Consider the following 18,037-nt stretch of genomic DNA (forward strand, 5'->3'; position numbering starts at 1 on the left):
TCGAGTCGGTTTCGACTTATAGTTACCCTGTACAGGGTTTCCGAGGAGCAACTGGTAATCTTGAACCACCAACCTTGCAGTTCAAATTGCTTTGAAGTTGGGTGCATTAACCCACAGCACCACTCCAAGAATCCCTGGAGGTGGACTCAAACCTCCAATGCCACCCAGAACTTGTCTTGAAACCCAGTCATTTACATTCTGGTCATTCTCAAGTCACTGGATTATTTGTTTAGGAATAATTTGTTTTCCTCATAAATATTACAGGAATGAGTCCAAGAATGACTTCCTTTATCTTTTCTGAAGACAGAGTGGAGTCTTCTTCTATCTTTTAAAAGTGAAAATATAAAAGTCTTATTAAACTTTGCCCACTGCAAGTCTTTTAAGATATTCCTTTGAAGATGGTTGCAGCCATAGTCATGGCTGTAGGTGAAGAGGATCACCGCCCAAAGTCCTTGCTGAACAAGGATCAAAGGTCTCCTCACACCACACTGGACTTTAAGAAATGATTTCTTAGCAAAGTGTACATTTCTTTCCTTTCAGGGTAGTAAATACTTGACCACAAATAGAAAGTTAGACTGAAAACTCTGGGTAGAACTATTAAAAGTAAAGCTTCTTTTTTCTCCCTAACCTAATTCATAGTAGGGATTTGATCCAAAGAGAACCATTATAGAAAAAACTATCTAAGTGTTTCTTATGGGTCAAATCGTGGCCTTCAAAAGGACATGTTAAAGTCCTAACCCCTAGTACCTGTGAATGTCAGCTCTTTGGAAATGGGAGTATTGTAGATATAATCAAGTTAAGATGAGATCATTAGGGTGGGCTCTAATCCAATAGTACTAGTGTCCTTATAAGAAGAGAAAAAACACACAGGCACACAGAGAGAATGCTGTGTAAAGATAGAAGCAGGGATTGGAGTGAAGTATCTACAAGCCAAGGAATGCCAAGTATTGCTGGTAACACCAAAAACTGAGAGACATGCATGGAACAGACCAAACACCCCTCAAACCTTCAGAAGGAACCTGGCTCTACCACCACCTTGATTTTGGACTTCTAGCCTCTCAAACTGTGAAATAATATAGTTCTGCTGCTTTAAGCCACCCAGTTGTAGTAATTTCTTATGACAATCCTAGGAAACTAATATAGTAGTCATTCTTTTAAAGAAATGTGTTGACTGTGTACAGCACAGTACAAAGAGTGTGTTTGCTTGTTGGGAAACAGAATAGTTCACTAGAGCAGGCATTAACAGGAGCTGAGTCCTTTGTCATCTGTCGTTAGTTCAAGGACAACCTTACCACCAGGTCCCATTCTACCCTACTCTTCCCATCAGCTTTAGAGACACTTGTCAGGCACCTGACATCCTCATTCCCAGCAACATGACACCCTCTTCCATGTCACTTCCTGGACTGTTCCATCACTGGGAACTACCCTACCTCAAAAGCAATATTTAGACAACTTCTGCACACCACCTCCTGTATTTGAAGCTCGCTTGTTGACTACTTCCACTTGGACCCTTGTTCAACCTCAGCAGGACCTTTGCTCCCTTGGGTCTCCCCCTCCCCCTGTGTTCATTTCCTTCCCTATTTAGCTGCAGCCCTTAGTCCATCATTTAAAGCACTCTTTTTACAAATGTTGTTGTTGTTAAGTGCCTGCAAGTTGGTTCTGACTCAGAGTGAGCTTGTGTAGGACTTCCAAGGGGCAGCTGGTGGGTTTGAACCACACCAACCTTGTAGTTAGCAGTGCAGTGCTTATTCTGTAGCACCATACCAGGTCTCTCGCCAACATCCACTTTCAAACTAGTTTGACCACAATTCACAGTAAGAAAGACTATTTATATTATGACTTAGGGCTTATATGCATATGTATATACACACACACATATATAATGTATGGGCCTCTCCCAACGTTGACACAATCATAATTACTGAAAACTCTCTCCTTGGGCATCAGGTCTTACAACCAATTTCTCTCTTCATCTTCACCAAGTTGTTGCAAGAGTGATCTCTAAGACTGTTGTTGCTGTTTGTTGTTAAGTACCGTCCAGTCGATTCTGACTCATAGCGACCCTGTATAGGTTTTCTGAGAAGTGGTTGGTGAGTTTGAACCACCAACCTTGTGAATCAAATTGAGTGTGGTTGAATGCTTATCCTACATCGCCACCCCTGGACTCTTAAGACTGTACTAGTGCCCCATGGTTGGTGTAGCGAATTACTACAAACTCAGAACACAATTTTTCTTTTATAGGTCTGGAGGTCAGAAGTCTATAATGTAGATGTTGGCACAGTTGTTTTCCTTCTGGAGGTTTAGGGGGAAGAATCTCTGTTCTTGTCTTTTCCAGGATCACTGCTGGACTGCAGCCATAAAGTGGGCAATTCAAACCCATCAGCTGCTCCTCAGAAACCCTCTACAGGGTTGCTATGAGTTGGAACCAACTCAATGACACTTAACAACAGCAACACTTAACAACAGCAACAGGCTGCCTGCATTCCTTGACTTGTGATGCTTCACTTTCACCTCTGGTTCTGTCATTGCATTCCTTTTTCTGACTTTTAACCACTTGTCTCCCTCAAATAAGGACCCACACACATAGTCCAGGATAATATCCTCCTCTCAATAGCCTTAACTTGTATTTCATCTGCAAAGTTCCTTTTGCCATGTAAGGTTACATATTCACATATGGCTCTTGAGATGAGAGCATGGGCATCTTTGGTGGGGTGGGGAGATATTCTATCACAAAAACCATCTTTGACTTCCCCAACTTCTCACTTTTCAGGCTTTTCCAAAACAGGCTTCTCTCCCTGTCCACTATTCTAAATAACTCCCTAAATGGTCCTCATTGTCCTCCATGTTGCTGAAATCTGAATAGTTTTACTTGTCATTCTTCCTGACCTCATAGTAGTTTTTGACACAGTAGACCAAACAGAAAGAGGTACGCTAGAGGACCAGACATACGAGGGGTGGTCGCTGGTGCTCCCAAATCTGACATGCTGCATCTTTGGAGGAGGATGTTCAGGATTGAATTGTTGTTGTTGTTATGTGCTGTGGAGTCGGTTCTGACTCATAGCGACCCTGCACTGGGTTTCTGAGGTTATAAATCTTTATGGAAGCAGAAAGCCTCATCTTTCTCCTGTGGAACAGCTGGTAGTTTTGAACTGCTGACCCTGAGGTTAGCAGCCCGATTCATAACCACTATGCTACCAGAGCTCCTTTCCAGGATTGAATGGTGTCCTCTTAAAATATGTGTTGGAATCCTGTTCTCCACACCTGTGGGTGTAATCCTGTTTGTAATTAGGATTGTCTTTGTAATGCCCATTAAACCAAACACAAGTAGAGTGGGTTCTAAATCTGATCACTTCTGAGTTTTAAAAAAAGAACAGATTAGACACAGATACCCAGACACATACTTGAAGGAAGTCAGATCATCAACAAGTCAAGGAATATCCAGTATAACTGGCAAGGAAGGAATCAACGTGGCTAAGACCCTGATTTGGACTTTTAGCTCTCAGAACTGTGAGAAAATAAATGTCTGTGTTTTAAAGCCAGCCACTTGTGGCATTTGTGTTATAGCAGCACTAGGAGACCAAGCTAGAGAGTCTTAGTTTGCATCTCCAGCTGCTGAAGAAGTTTCACAACTCCCCTCATTGATAAATTGTCCAAAGTCTCCATGGTGTCTAGACTCTATCACTTTACAATTACTGGTCGAGTAACTGCAGGTACTGTTTTAAAAACAGACATTTTTATTGAAATAAAGCAGTACACAAATCATATGTGCATAAAGCTCAGTGAGTGTTCACAAAGTACAACATGTGTCCACCATTCAGACCAAGAAAAAAAGCATTGTCAGCTCCCTGAGGGCTCGCTCACACCCCCTCCCTGTCACTAACCCCTCTTCTCTGGGGAGGTGTAGGTAATTGAAGAGAGAATTAGATTGAGTCTACAGGAAGTTTTACCACTGATGTATCGTCTTTGTACCTTACCTGCACAACATTGGAACCGAATGCAAAAGGACCTGAAAGATCTCTCATTAAGTTCATGAGCCAAGTTCCTATTTCCAGAATATTATTCTCAGAATAAAAATACAGTGTGCAGAGGAGCTTGAACCATTTTGTTGCTCACACATTGTGTTTTGATGTACTTGATCTCTGGAGCTCCAATGCTATTTAATGAGGACAGAAGGACCAGCTGACTGGTTGTCCTTGAGTCCGTTCCAACTCATGGTGACCCCATGTGTATCAGAGTAGAACTTCCCTGTAGGGTTTTTAATGGCTGATATTTTAGAAGTAGATCAAATCTTTCTTTTGAGGTGCCTCTGGGTAGATTCAAACATCTAAGTGTTTGGGTAGCAGCCCAGTGCATTAACTGTTTGCACCACCCAAGGCACCAAATGTTGAGTCTTGGAATCAACCAGTGCAGTGGGTTTGGTTTACCAGAAGTACTCCGAATCATTCCCACAGCCTGATAGTAATTTTACTTCCCAATTTAGACTTTGCTTCCTAAGTGGACTTAGTGTCTCCGGTTTCTTGGCTAGGCTGTTGTCTTTCAAGGTTGGGGGCGGGGTGGGGGGTGGGGTGCAGGGATAGAGTTGCAGGGAGAGAGTTGAGGTCTGGAATGAGTGTGCCAATGTGTATCCCTTGCCTTCATCATCAACATTCTGGACTGGGACAACCCAAGGCAGTCTGTCTCACTTCCTTTTACTGAGCATTTTGGGGATGCTCAGGGAAGTGGAGAATTACGGTTCTGAGAAGGATTTTGAGACTTCAATAGGAACAATTTAAGCACAGTACAGTCCGTGTGGGAACAGGGGCATTGTGAAGCACCCCCTTTGCGCTACCTCCTCCTGTCTTACTTCAAGTGAGCCACATCCTTCCTCTCAGGCCACGGACTGGACTGCCAAGCCTGTCTCCCACACACCTCAGCGAAAAGTCCCTGGCTCTCCTCCCAGCTGTCTGGCTGTTGACCTCAGGAGGTGTGAGACAGAGGAAGGGGTTCTACAGTCAGGATGAACCTTCCCTCCCCTTTCTGAGAAACAGCTCAGGTCCCTGAAGTGGCCAGACCCTCTCAAAGCTTCTCAAAACCAAAGGCCCAACCACTATTCCTCCAACCTACATGGGACCTGGCTAAGGAATGGGGGATGGGACCTGGCACCCACCCACCCTCCTTCTGTGCTTCCTGTGAGTGGGCCCTTAGATTGGGCAGGTCTCCTGCTTTGCTTTCCTCTCTAGTAGTGAGGTAGCCTTAGGAGCGACTTCATAAACTCAAACTGCATCCCCTCTCTCCAGGTCCACATGGTGGGAGGCTCATGGAAGATCAAAAGCAAGAGTCTCCATCAGGACAGGCAACTACGTGCCCGGGGGACACCCACTTAGAATGTTTCCCTGTTTTATAGAGATGTTCCAGGACTCTTTGGCTCCAGGCCAACCCCTCAGTACTTCCTATAGGGAGAGGAGCCCTGTGAGATTACACTGGGTCAGACCAGAGCCGAAGTCTCTAGCCCCAATCTGAGAAGGGGTATCTGCTTCTTCAGTCCCAAATCTGGGTCTAGCTCCAGACCTTTTCTCTAGAGCTGCTAAAGTGGCTCCACCCACATCTACCAGTCCCTTCCCCAAAAGAATCAAGGTCATCCTGCCCCCAAACCAATGAAGGAGTAATGGATTCTTAGAATGCTTGTAATCCAGTTTATGGAGCAATGGGTTACTTTTATATGGCCTTTCTCACCGTGTCCTTGTAACTGCCACCAAATGATGGGTTGTTGTTAAGTGCTGTCGAGTCAATTCCAACCCATAGCAACCCGATGCAAATGATGTGCTTGTTGCCTACCATGGGGACTGGACAACTTGATATGAATAGAAATAAATGCATAGTGCCCTTGTTGGGGTGGAATAATGCAAATAATGTGTATGGATCCTAAGGAGGGAATTGGTCAGTTATGGCTCATCTCTGAGGTACAGACGGGGAAGCCTCACCACCACCAAGAAAGAAGAGACAGGAACAGAGTGCACCATGACCCCGGGCCCTTGCACTGAGAACTTTCTAGACTCAGATGACTGAGAGTGCTAACACTGGAGAAAGCCTAAGATGGCAAGAGGTGGTGGCAAGTACCACAGAGAACCGATAGCAGCAGAACCAGGACACCAGCAGGAAATGGTGTGGTGGGCTTCATGGCCTACTGACAGAGCAATAGAGTTGGAGACATTATTTTTGGGTTGGAGACTCACTGGTGGAAAGGAGTGCCTCTGAGCTCACCAACCCAGAGAGTTAGAGAATTGAGCACCTTTAGGACAAGGCTTACTGGAGAAGTGGGGTGCCGCTGGGCACTTACCAGTGAAACTAAAAGAGCTTTGTAACACTTGCCTGAGCGGGAAAAGATTGGGCTGACCCAAGAGGACCCAAGGACCAAGAGACTAAGGAGGGAAAGATCTGCTCATGGGTATAGCCACAAAACTGTCTCAACTATATCCAGAGTTGTTCCTAATCCTGAATTGTAACCTGCCTGTTACTTCCCTGGTAAACCATGTGATCGTGAGTATTTGTGAGCTCTGTATGGCCAGTGTGAAAAATTCTTGAACTCGGCAGAGAAGCAGAGAGTACCGTGGGAGGGATGGCTGGTATCAGAATTGGCAAAATAGTTTGGAGAAAGAAGGTATATCTGACCTCTGTTTCATAGAAACCAACCTTGGGTTGTTAATGCTGACAGTGATCCTTCTCCCCCTTTGTGAAGTTAGATGAAGAGGTCCGGCACCTTCATGACACGTTTTTTACATGGCTGAATATTTTCCAGGTTACCTAACTAAACTCCTGCAAAATCACACCGCCTATGCCTGCGATGGGGACCACTTGAATCTCCAGTGTCCTCGGCATTCTACGATAAGTGTCCAGTCAGCATTTTATGGGCAAGATGACCAAATGTGTAGCTCCAAGCAGCCTGTATCTCAGAGGAAAGACAGCCTACCCTGTGTGGCTTCCACCACACTGCAGGTATTGCCTCTCATAGACGTTTTAACATGATAAAATGGTCCAACTCTTTCATTCTCCATGCATTAGTGTGGTGGTGGTAGTGGTGGTGGTTGTGTGCTGTGGAGTTAGTTCTGACTCATAGCAACCCTGCATATGGTTTCCAAGGCTGTAAATCTTTACAAGAGCAGAAAGCTTCATCTTTCTCCTGCAGAACAGCTGGTAGTTTTGAACTGCTGACCTTGAGGTTAGCAGCTTGACTTGTAACCACTATGGTACCAGAGCTCCTTTGCATGAGTGTATACCTATGATTGTATAGTTCGCTCTAAACAATCTGACTCATGTAAGTCCCAATTTATATAAATCAGAAGTTCTGCAGATGAGCTATTTACATGCTTCCCAAAAGGATATTTTACCAAACAAGTTGAAATGTTGTTGTTGAGTGTCATAGAGTTGGGTTCCAACCCATATCAACCTTGATTAGGGTTTCTGAGGATTAATTGGTGAACTTGAACCTCAAGCCTCCCGGTTCAATCAGACTTTGCAGTCTAGCGCATTAACCAACAGCACCACACCAGGACTTCAAACAAGTTGAAATAGAATCCCTATTTATTGCATATCTCCCTTAATACATTTGCAACATGGATTTACTTTCTGTCAGTACTCCTTATTACAGTCTTGTGAGCTTCAGCCTCCAGGTCCACATCTCTTATCAAACCCTCAATACAAAAGGAAGGTTGTGGGTTCTTCAGTGCAAACCACAAGTGTCTCTGTGAGGCAGACATCTGAGGTCATGACCAGCTACTTTGAGAATATATTTAGAAGAGAAAAATAGTGATGCCTGTCTTTTAGTTCAGTTTTTTGTTTTCCTTTTATGATTGTAAATAGCCATGTTATCCTTATTGTGAGCATTTTGGATGGTTTTTGTTGATTGTTCTTTCTACTGGTCAGTATAAGAAATTGAGGTGGTAGACCAAAAAGTCAGTCCTTTTTGAGGGTTGGTATATTTAGGGAAAGATTTGGCATATGAGGAGGTCAAAACTATGATGGGACTTCCAAAAGCTTGTAGGAAAATTCCATTATCTTTTAATTCCCTTTTTTCATGAACTTTTTGAAACTCCCTCATAATAGCTCTGTGATGTAAACACTCTTTTTTGTTGTTAAGTGCTGACGAGTCGGTTCTGACCCATAGCGCCCCTACATAGGGTTTCCAAGGAGCAGCTGGTAAGCTTGAACCACCAACCTGGCAGTTCACACAGCTTTGCAGTCAGGCGCATTAACCCATAGCACCACACCAGGACACAGACCACTGCTATTGTCCAAGCAATTTTTACTTCTTTTTTCCCCCAGCCCTTCAATATTAGTAGTTAGCTGGCCAAGATTACTGGAGTCTTGGCTTTGGGTTTTTTTTGTTGTTGTTGTTGTTTTCATGTCTTCTATGCTCCATATGAATATGCTGAAATAAGGTGGTTAGGGCAGGTGGCAAATCAGAAAACATTTTGAATTTGTAAGCCATAGAAAAGGTGGGTAAAGATACATTTCTAGGCGAAATATAAGAAACAATTATATTGTATGCAGATAGCTCTCTCGAAGGCCTAAAGACAAAAAGCAAAATTAATATGGCAATATCAGGTTTAAAAGCCCTCTTCCACTATTTATCACTTTCATTTCAAGCATCATAGTATTCAGGTTGCCATGTTGTGAGTGAAAACACAAGTTGAGTAGCCAAAAGAAATGTAATTGAGTTAATGGAAAGTGATTTCCATTCCTTATGGAGAGGCAACCTTTTTTTTTTTTCTGAACGTGAGCAACTACTTTCCTTGTTGGCCCCACCCTACCCCCAATTCTTCCCTTTGGTGCCACCCCACCACCACCAGAACCATTGCCTCATTGGGTCTCCCCAGCCCTCATCCCAAATCTCCTGTTCACCCATCGCTGGTCCCAGGCTGTGTGCTGCCCTTCAAAATGTTGGGCCACTGCCAAGCAGACAGAATTGCTTCCTTTGGGAAACTCTGAACTCCTGGCACCCAGGAGTTCCAAAGAATGGCACCGCCCTCACCTCACCATGGGCGCCTACCTCTGCCAGGCAACCCTGAGGGAAGAAGATGTTCCCTAACCAGGCCGACAAGTTAGCATTTGTGAACATAATTCTGATGTTATTTGGAAGGTTTGTTTGCCAGAAACAGCCTGTGCCCTGCTTTTTCATCCAGAGATCAAGAGATCCTTTACATCATATCTTTTAAACTGTTTTGGATGCTGAGGCGAGGTGCTTCCTCAGGGGAGGGTTGCCTAACTTAGGAGGAGGACAGGTTGATGTCCACACAAGGGAACCTCAGTTAATCCAACCCATGACTCAGTGTCCACAGAAAGTGTTCCTCTTAGCGTTTCCCAGGGGTGGTGCCGAGGGATAAGCAGTGAAATGCAAAGTCAGTTTGAACCACAGGGTTGGCAGTTCAAACCCTACAGCAGCTCCTCGGAAACCCTACACTGGGTTGCTATGGGTGGGAACCAACTCGACAGCACTTACCAACCACAGCACAGGTTAGAAATAGCCCTGCCTGAGCCTCCTGTGGTGATATCAGCATCATTTAATCATGGCACATGGTCACTGATATGCACTGTCATCTGAAAGTTGTGCCTGTTGGGGGCTTGCAGGATCCACATCAGGGTGGACCCCTAAGGTGACAAATGATTCCTTCATGGAAATGCTTTGTGAGCTCTAGTGAGGAGATCTGGTGGCATAGTGGGTTACTGTTGGGCTGCTAACCACAAAGTCAGTAGTTCAAATCCACTGGCCACTCCCCAGAAGAAAGAAGAGGCTTTCTGCTTCCATAAAGATTTACAGACTCAGAAACCCTACATGGGACCGCTATGAGTCAGAATTGGCTTTACAGCAGTGGGTTTTTGGTTTGGTAAGAAAGTGATGATTCAGGAAGCCTCATGAATCTGAGCTAAATCCAGCCCAAAAGGAACAACTGGATTCTGGGTAGAGTTTTTACTATACTTGGTGTCTTTTTTACCAGAACCAAGTCTGGGACCTCTGTGTTTATCTTGGACAGGCATGTTCTTTTTGAGAACCTGAAAATGGAAGAACAGCAGCTAAGCGCTGGGCCTTCCCATGGCCTGAGGCAGATCATTCTGTGAGCTTCCACAGAGCAGATTCTTTTAAAAACCCCTGAGCTGCCGGGAAGAAATCAGGAGAGAGAGATTTGAAAGAAAGCTCTTAAGCCCGATGCTTCAGAGGGTCTGAGTACTTCACAAAGAATGTTCCTCAGCAAGGGAGGCGTGGGTCCCATAGTTTTGAATTTGATGTGGGTGTGAGGCAACTTTTACATTTTCACTTGTTTGCCTGTGTAATGGGTCAAAGAGAAAAAGCTGGAAAGGGTGTGGATCTCCCAGGCCTCCCCCAGATGCCAATCTCTTCTGTGGCCTGTATGGAGCCATTTCTAAGGCCGAGGAGCCATGTTTATGATCTCTGGTTCCCACAGTTCTCTCAGCTTTAAAGTGAGGCACTTCTTTCGAAAGAACCCTGTCAGACCCCCATTCTACAGATCGCTGATCTTGCTTGTGTCTCTGGGAAACTTTGCAATGCAGAATTTTTGTCAAAAGTATAAATATATTGTTGTTGCTAAGTGCCATCAAGTCACTTTGACTCCTAGCGACCCTGTTATAGGGTTTCCAAGGAGCAACTTGTGAGTTTGAACTTCCGACCTTGGAATTCAAACAAATCTTTCAGTCTAGTGCTTAAACTACAGCACCACACACCAAGACTCCAAAAGTATTAATAGCGGTACAAAAAATACCTCCCCAGATTCCACTTAACTGCCATCTAGTTGAGTCTGAATTGTAGTGACCTTATAATAGGACAGAATAGAAGCACTTCTTAGGATTTGCAAAAGCAGCTGGTGGGTTTGAACTGAGGACCTTGTGCTCAGCCGCCCAATACTTTACCCATTGCTCCAATGCCAGTCAAGGCTAATTGCAGATTGGTTTTCTGACGGAAGCCTGGTGCCGTTGGATCAAGTTTCTTCCTTTGGGAAAGAGTGGGGAGATGATGTCAGGTAACCTAGTCATTCACACATAATTGAGTGTTTTCAGCTTAGACACAGACCAAAGCAGATCGAGCATTCTCTGCATGAACCTTGGCCTGGCAGGGAGGTATCCCTTCCCTCAGAGCAGCCTGGTTTGGGAACTCTCAGACGCTGTGTGCAGCTTTCACGTCTGTCCCTTTTCTACCTCCTCATTTTAGAAGGTGCTGGATGAATGCCAGAACCAGCGGGCCTGCCACCTCCTGGTCAATAGCCGTGTTTTTGGACCTGACCTTTGCCCAGGAAACAATAAATACCTCCTGGTCTCCTTTAAATGCCAACCTAGTAAGTAACTTCAGGGGGCAGGGGATGGGGTGGGGGGAGGCTACAATGCATTTGGTACTGTGGGTTCCAAGTTTTGTTCACACACCTGATGAAAATTTTCTGCTGCTTAGCATTTGTTTTGAAACTCTGGTTAATAGAAATGTTGGGGCACTATTCCACCTGGTATGTGTGTGAGTGTATATGTGTGTAGGTATGCATATATCGATGTACCATTGTGTGCACATATGTGTTCTTATGACCCTCTGAATTAAATTTCCCCTAAGCAAAACTCAGTTGTGCAGATGCTAGAGATTATCAGGGGTGGGGGAGAGGCTGTTACGGCTTCTCCTCAAAATGAGGAATTAGTTCTCCTTTTCAGAGGATATATTTTTAGGAGGCTGATTTTTTTAGGACTGCTGATTTTCCTGAGAGGATCAGTCACGAGGTTTGCCAACTGAGACATCACTTCCGCTTTCTGAGCCACCACTAGTTTCTTTCCACTTTCATCTACAGCATGGGCTACTTTACAAGTGTATTACGGGTTGCAATATATGTCCCCAAAAGGTATATTGAACATCTAACTCTTAATACCTGTCAATATGATCTTGTTTGGAAATGGGGGTCTTTGAAATGTTGGCAGTTGTGTTACCAGGAGGTCACACGGGAGTCGATTGGGTCTTAATCCAATATGAATAGTGCCCTTATTAAAAGAGTAGAAGAGACAATGGAACTGCTCTGCAGCAGCCAGAGAGACAGTAAAGGCCTCCCCTACAGCCTACAGAGAGTCCGTGCCTTGTCGATGGTCTGACAGACTTTAGTTTCCAGAACCATGCCAGCATACATTTCAGTTGTTTTGACAGCCCTAGAAAACTACTAACCAGTAACCACTGAGTTCATTCTGACCATGTGCGTCATATTCGAACGGTGCTACATAAGGTTTTCTTTCTTTTCCCCCCAAACTTTTTACTATGAATTCACTGAAAATTTACAGAACAGATCATCAGCTTTATATTCGACATACCATACACTTTGCTTCACTACATGGTTGCAATTCCCTCCATGTACGAACAGTTGACAGCATTTACCTGTATTCCCTTTAACTATTGCATTCTTCACTGTGTCTCCCGCTACTTTCATCTTCCCTCTTCTAACCTCCCTCTTGTTGTATATTTCCTGCCCTGTCACCCATGTTAACATGTGTCTACCCTCTAGCTCATGAATAATTTTCCATCCCACCCCCAACCATTATTGTTGTTGTCAGATGCCATCGAGTCGGAACCGACTCATAGTGACCCCATGCACAGCAGAACGAAACAATGTCCGATCCTAGGTCAACCTCACTACCGCTGCCACACTTGAGTCCATCAATGATGCCACCTGGCTGATCCATCTCGTTAGGGGTCTTCCCCTTTTTCTCTGACCCTCCACCTTACGCAGCATGACATCCTTCTCCAGCGACGGTTCCCTCCTGACAATATGTCCAAAGTAGGAGAGACGAAGTTTAGCCATCTTGGCCTCCAAGGAGCACTCTGACTGCACTTCTTCCAAAACAGATCTATTGGTTCTTTTGGTAGTCCATGGCACTTTCAGTATTCTCCTCCAACACCACAATTCAAAGGCATCAATTCTTCTACCATCTTCCTTATTCATTGTCCAGCTTTCGCATGCATATGAGGTTATTGAAAATACCATGGCTTGGGTCAGGCGCACCTTAGTCCTCAAGCTGACATCTCTGCTCTTCACTACTTTAAAAAGTTCCTGTGCAGCAGATTTGCCCAATGCAATACGTCGTCTGATCTCTTGACTACTGCTTCTGTGAGTGTTGATAGTTGATCCAAGAAGAATGAAGTCCTTGACAACCTCAATCTTTTCTCCATTGATAAGAATGTTGTTTATTGGTCCAGTGGTGAGGATTTTTGTTTTCTTGACATTGAGATGCAATCCATACCGAAGGCTGTGCTTTTTGATCTTCATAAATAAATGTTACAAGTCCTCTTCACTTTCAGCAAGCAAGGTTATATCATCGGCATATCGCAGGTTGTTAATGAGTCTTCCTCCAATCCTGACGCCACGTTTTTCTTCATAGATTGTTTCTTTTATCAAGAAAACTATTTTTTAACTTTTTTACAATATTGGCCTCATACAATGTTTGTTCTTTTGTGATTGACTAATTTCACTCAGCATAATTCCTCCATGTTTAACAATGCTGTGAGGTGTTTCACAGATTCATCATTATTCTTCAATGTTTTGTAGTATTCCATTGTGTGTAAGTACCAAAGTTTGTTTAACCATTCTTCTGTTGATGGGCATTTAGGTTTTCTCTGTCTTTTGATATGCCTCTTGTAGACAGCATATTGAAGGATCCTTTTTTCTTATCCATTCTGCTCTTTATGTCTCTTGACCAGTATATTTAAACCATTTACATTCAGTGTAATTATCAACAGACATGAATTGATTATTGTCATTTTTCTGTTGTGGTTTTTGTTTGTTTGTTTCTTACATGCATGGTTGGTGTTTCATTTTTCCAAGAATGGTTCTAAAACATCACACTAAGTCAGGTTAAATGGTAAGGTTTAAAATAGCCCATTTTATAAGGATAAGTTGTAATGATTGTTCATTCTACAAAATCTTGATCTTAGAGCTTAAGATACACCTAGTTGGCAGTAGCACCCAGGTTTTCCAAATTCATCAGTCATCATTTTTCTGTCATCTGCATAGACTTCTTCTCATTAGCTGTTTTCTGCTTTTGTTGCATAATCTCAGAGTCCCTCTGCTTTCTCTGAGAAGTACTCAGCTATCCTCTTCTCTTTTTCTTGCTAATCTCCTGGGTTTGCTTCATGTTTTTCTGGCGGGCAAGTTCTCTTTGATTTCCATGGGCCATACCGACTACTGGACAGTGCCTGGAAGAGAGTGACTTGGAAAAGCAACGGTTCCCTGCACTCACAGCCACCATCACTACCCATGGATCACAGAAAGCACAGAGCGCCAGCCCTTCACCAAGTGACGCCGTGGTTTTGTGTGTATGTGTGTGTGTGTGTGGCTGCTGGATTCTTTGTTCCATGTTATTTTCTATGTTGAGTTCATTTTGTTTTTGGATATTCTTTTCATTTTCATTTCTGTTATGCTAATGTTTACTAAAAGGAGCTCTGGTAGTGTAGTGGTTACGAATCGGGCTGCGAACCTCAGGGACAGCAGTTGGAAACTACCAGCTGTTCCGTGGGAGAAACATGAGGCTTTCTGCTCCTGTGAAGATTTACAGCCTCGGAAACCCTGTACAGGGTCGCTATGAGTTGGAAACGACTCCACAGCACATAACAACAACAACAACAGCAATGTTTACTAAATCTTTCTGATTTTCCCCTTTTTAAAAATTTTGATGTGCAGGTGTATTATTTTTTTTGAGGTTACCCTGCAATTTATCAAATTTCCCCCCTGCTTAAAGCAATCTGTTTTCTCTTAAAATTTACTTGACTTTCTTGACATTTGAAAGTTCTGTGTCTATACTATTCCCTCTTTTTGCTCTGTAGTTGACTTCGTTATACATTGATATCTCTGGTTTCCTATGTTCAGTCTTGGTGGTTCAAACTCACCAGTCGCTCCTTGGAAGCCCTACACAGGGCTATGAGGAGGAACTGACTCAACAGAAAATAACAACAAAAACAAAATATCTGGATTGAATTCTGGGTGTTGTTATCATGAATGGTAATCTCAGGCTGTTGTCTGCTCTTATTGGTTCTCAGTCCAAAGAACATGTATTAGCATTTCTTGCAAAGTTGGTCTGGTCATTACAAATTCCTTTAATTTCTGCTTATCAGGAAATTTACTAATTTTGTCGTTGTAGTTGATGGACAGCTTTGCTGGATGTATGCTTCTTGGTTGGCAATCTTTTTATTTCAGAGTTTTGTCATCGTGGTTTCTGCTGAGAAATCAGAACGTAGTTTTATTGGTTCTCATTTGTAGGTAATTTTTCATTTTTCCAGAGCTGCTTTCAGGATTGTTTCCTTGTCTTTGATTTTGGAAAGTTTGATTATGATATGTCTTGGTGATTTTCTTTTGGGATCTATCCTGTTTGGGGTTTGTTCAGCTTCTTGTATGCCTATCTCCTCGTCTTTCATGATATTAGGAAAGTTTTCTTCCAACAACTCTTCTACAATTTTCTATGTGCTTGTCTCTTTCTGTTCGGTAATTATAATTATCCCAAGTTGCTCCTCTTCATGGTGTCCCACATTACTAGGAGGCTTTCTTCAGATTTTTTCATTCTTTTTTTTCTGATTGTTCTTCTAGAATACTAGTATTGAGAGATTTCTCTTCAAGCTCACTAATTAGGGCTTCCATTGCTTCACATCTACTTCTTTGCCCTTTCAACGTATTGTCCATTTCTGAGTGCTTGGCACTAATCTTCTGGATTTCTAATCGCAGGTTCTATATTGTTTCAAAATTTGCATTTATTTTGCCTATTTGTTCTTCTAGTGTTTTCCTGAATTCTTCTAACGTTTTATTGTATTCTTGCTTTCCTCCATCTCTCTATCAATGCTTTGAAGATACCTAATCATTATTTTTTTATTGTTAGTTCTATTACCTTACCTTTTCTTTCTCAGAAATGTCTTCTGGCTCTGCATCTCGGTCATTTGTTTGAGCCATTCTCTCTCATTTCTTCATGAGCTCAATTTGTCTGTTGTCTCCGGGGCATTGTGAGGTTGCCCTATTTGTAAAAACAAACAGTGTACTTTTCTCCATTGTCTATCACCAGTATTAATGCACACCCATTTTGTGAGTGATTAGCTTTCTGCAGACCACCAATAATCAGCAAGTGGGTCCACTTCTAGGCATAGAAGGTCTACCTGAGAGAAATTATAGATAATCACAGTGTTATAGTAATTCTGCCCCTCCACCAAAAAAAACCAAAACCGAACTATATCAATAACATTTGACCAAAATATAAGGAGTAATAATGTTCAAAATTCCCCATGTCCACCTATATTCTGTGAAATCAGTCATAATGGGAATCTTTATACCAATGAAGTTGGCAAGCACTTCACTGAGTTTGTAGGTTGCTTTGCTTTTTGGAAGACTATTTTACCAACAGTCTTAACTAAACAAACCAACAAAAAACCAGTAGCATAGCCATTGAGCCTACTCCGACTCATGACAACCCCATGTGTGTCAGAGCAGAACTGTGCTCCACTGGGTTTCAATGACTGATTTTTCAGAAGCAGGTCATCAGGCCTTTTTTCCAAGGTACCTCTGAGTGGACTTGAATCTTTGACCTTTCAGTTAGTAACTGCTGGTACCACTCCAAAGACTCCAGCAAACATCACTAGAACTTGCCATTCCCCAGTTTGCACTTTTGCTTTCTGTCCCTCCAAATCTCAATCCTTCAGGGAATTTTGTTTTCAATAAGGTTTGGGATTCAGGCAATTTTCAATTCATATATCTTCCTGCTGCTGAGCTACTGTGTAACCTTGGCAGTTTAGAAGACCTTTTGGAGCCTCCAGGACGGTACTAGTGTGATAATGCATGAGGCTTTTGTGAAAACTGCAAAAATACAGTGCTGTATTTATGTTTCAAAGTGAGCTCAGTGATCAGTGGCTATTATTTCAATAAACAGATTAAAGTCATTCTCAGAAAAGCGTGAATAATTGAGTGGTCCTGATTTAACAAGGGCAGTGTGGGTGGTAGCCACTGTGAGGTGCAGATAGTTAATGTGCTCAGCTACTGCCAGAGATGTGTTGGAAGAAAGACCTGGCAACTTGGTTTTGAAAAGTCAGTCATTGAGAACCCCATGGAGCACAGTTCTACTCTGATCCACATGGGGTGGAACTGACTGGACAGCAACTGATTTGTGTGTGTATGTGTTTTTAAGGTAGAAGGAGGCAGGTAGAAGTGGTCTGCCCTGGGTGCATGCACTATCAGGATATATTGTGTCTAGAGAGTTTGGAAACACAATAAAGGTGACAAAATGTCTGCATTTTAATATCACCATGCATTGGCAATCACCATAAACAATGTCAGTTTAAAAAAAAAAAAAAAGAGCTCTATAATTGCACACTACTCCCATTGCCCACCTTTGAATGGCCATTGCTTATAAGCAAATGTGAATGTGTATTAAACAAAAGTAATTGAATGACCTCATTACTTTTTAATCGGCAGAATTAGGAGGCAGAGTTTTGTTGTAATTTGAAGCAGAGCCGTGGCTCTACCAATGCCCAGGTTCCTACCACTCTCCCTCTAAACCCATGTCAGTGTTGGTGACCCACTTCCAAAAGAATGCCAAGACCTTTCCTAGTGTCACACAAATTGAGAAGTCTCGCCCAGTTTTAAACAATTTCAGTCCCCTAAGAAAAGTGGATTCTAACAGGCAGAATATTAAACGATGCAGGAAACATCAAAAGAAGATGGAAGAAACACAGAAGCACTGTGCCATAAAGACTTGATCAGTGCTCAACCATTTCAAGAGTTATCATATGATCAAGAACCAATGGCACTGAAGGAAGAAGTTTAGGCTGTACTGAAGGCTTTGGGGAAAAATAGGTTCCAGAAGTTGACATAATACAAATTGAAATGTTTCAACAAACTGATGCAGTGCTGGAGGCATTCATTTAACTATGCCAAGAAATTTGGAAGATCAGGCCAACCAATTGGAAGAGGTTCATATTTGTGCCCATCCCACAGAAAGGTCCCTTCTGATCCAACGGAATGCAGAAATTATTGAATAATATCATTAATATTACATGCAA

The 18,037-nt window shown here is 42.9% G+C and overlaps 1 protein-coding gene and 1 pseudogene across 2 annotated transcripts in view; one reads left to right on the forward strand and one right to left on the reverse strand.

Moving 5' to 3' along the window:
* Positions 1–18,037, forward strand: part of EVA1C (eva-1 homolog C (C. elegans)) — a 163,549-nt gene that overhangs the window by 77,738 nt on the left and 67,774 nt on the right. For both annotated transcript variants that reach the window (XM_006862528.1, XM_006862529.1), the window contains exons 2-3: positions 6,776–6,972; positions 11,198–11,321. In XM_006862528.1, coding sequence (XP_006862590.1) covers positions 6,776–6,972; positions 11,198–11,321 — 321 coding nt within the window. The remainder of the gene's footprint in view (positions 1–6,775; positions 6,973–11,197; positions 11,322–18,037) is intronic.
* LOC102822948 lies at positions 13,996–14,181 on the reverse strand (annotated as a pseudogene).

This window comes from Chrysochloris asiatica, unplaced genomic scaffold, assembly GCF_000296735.1.
Source record: "Chrysochloris asiatica unplaced genomic scaffold, ChrAsi1.0 scaffold00049, whole genome shotgun sequence".
NCBI classification, from domain to species: Eukaryota; Metazoa; Chordata; class Mammalia; order Afrosoricida; family Chrysochloridae; genus Chrysochloris; species Chrysochloris asiatica.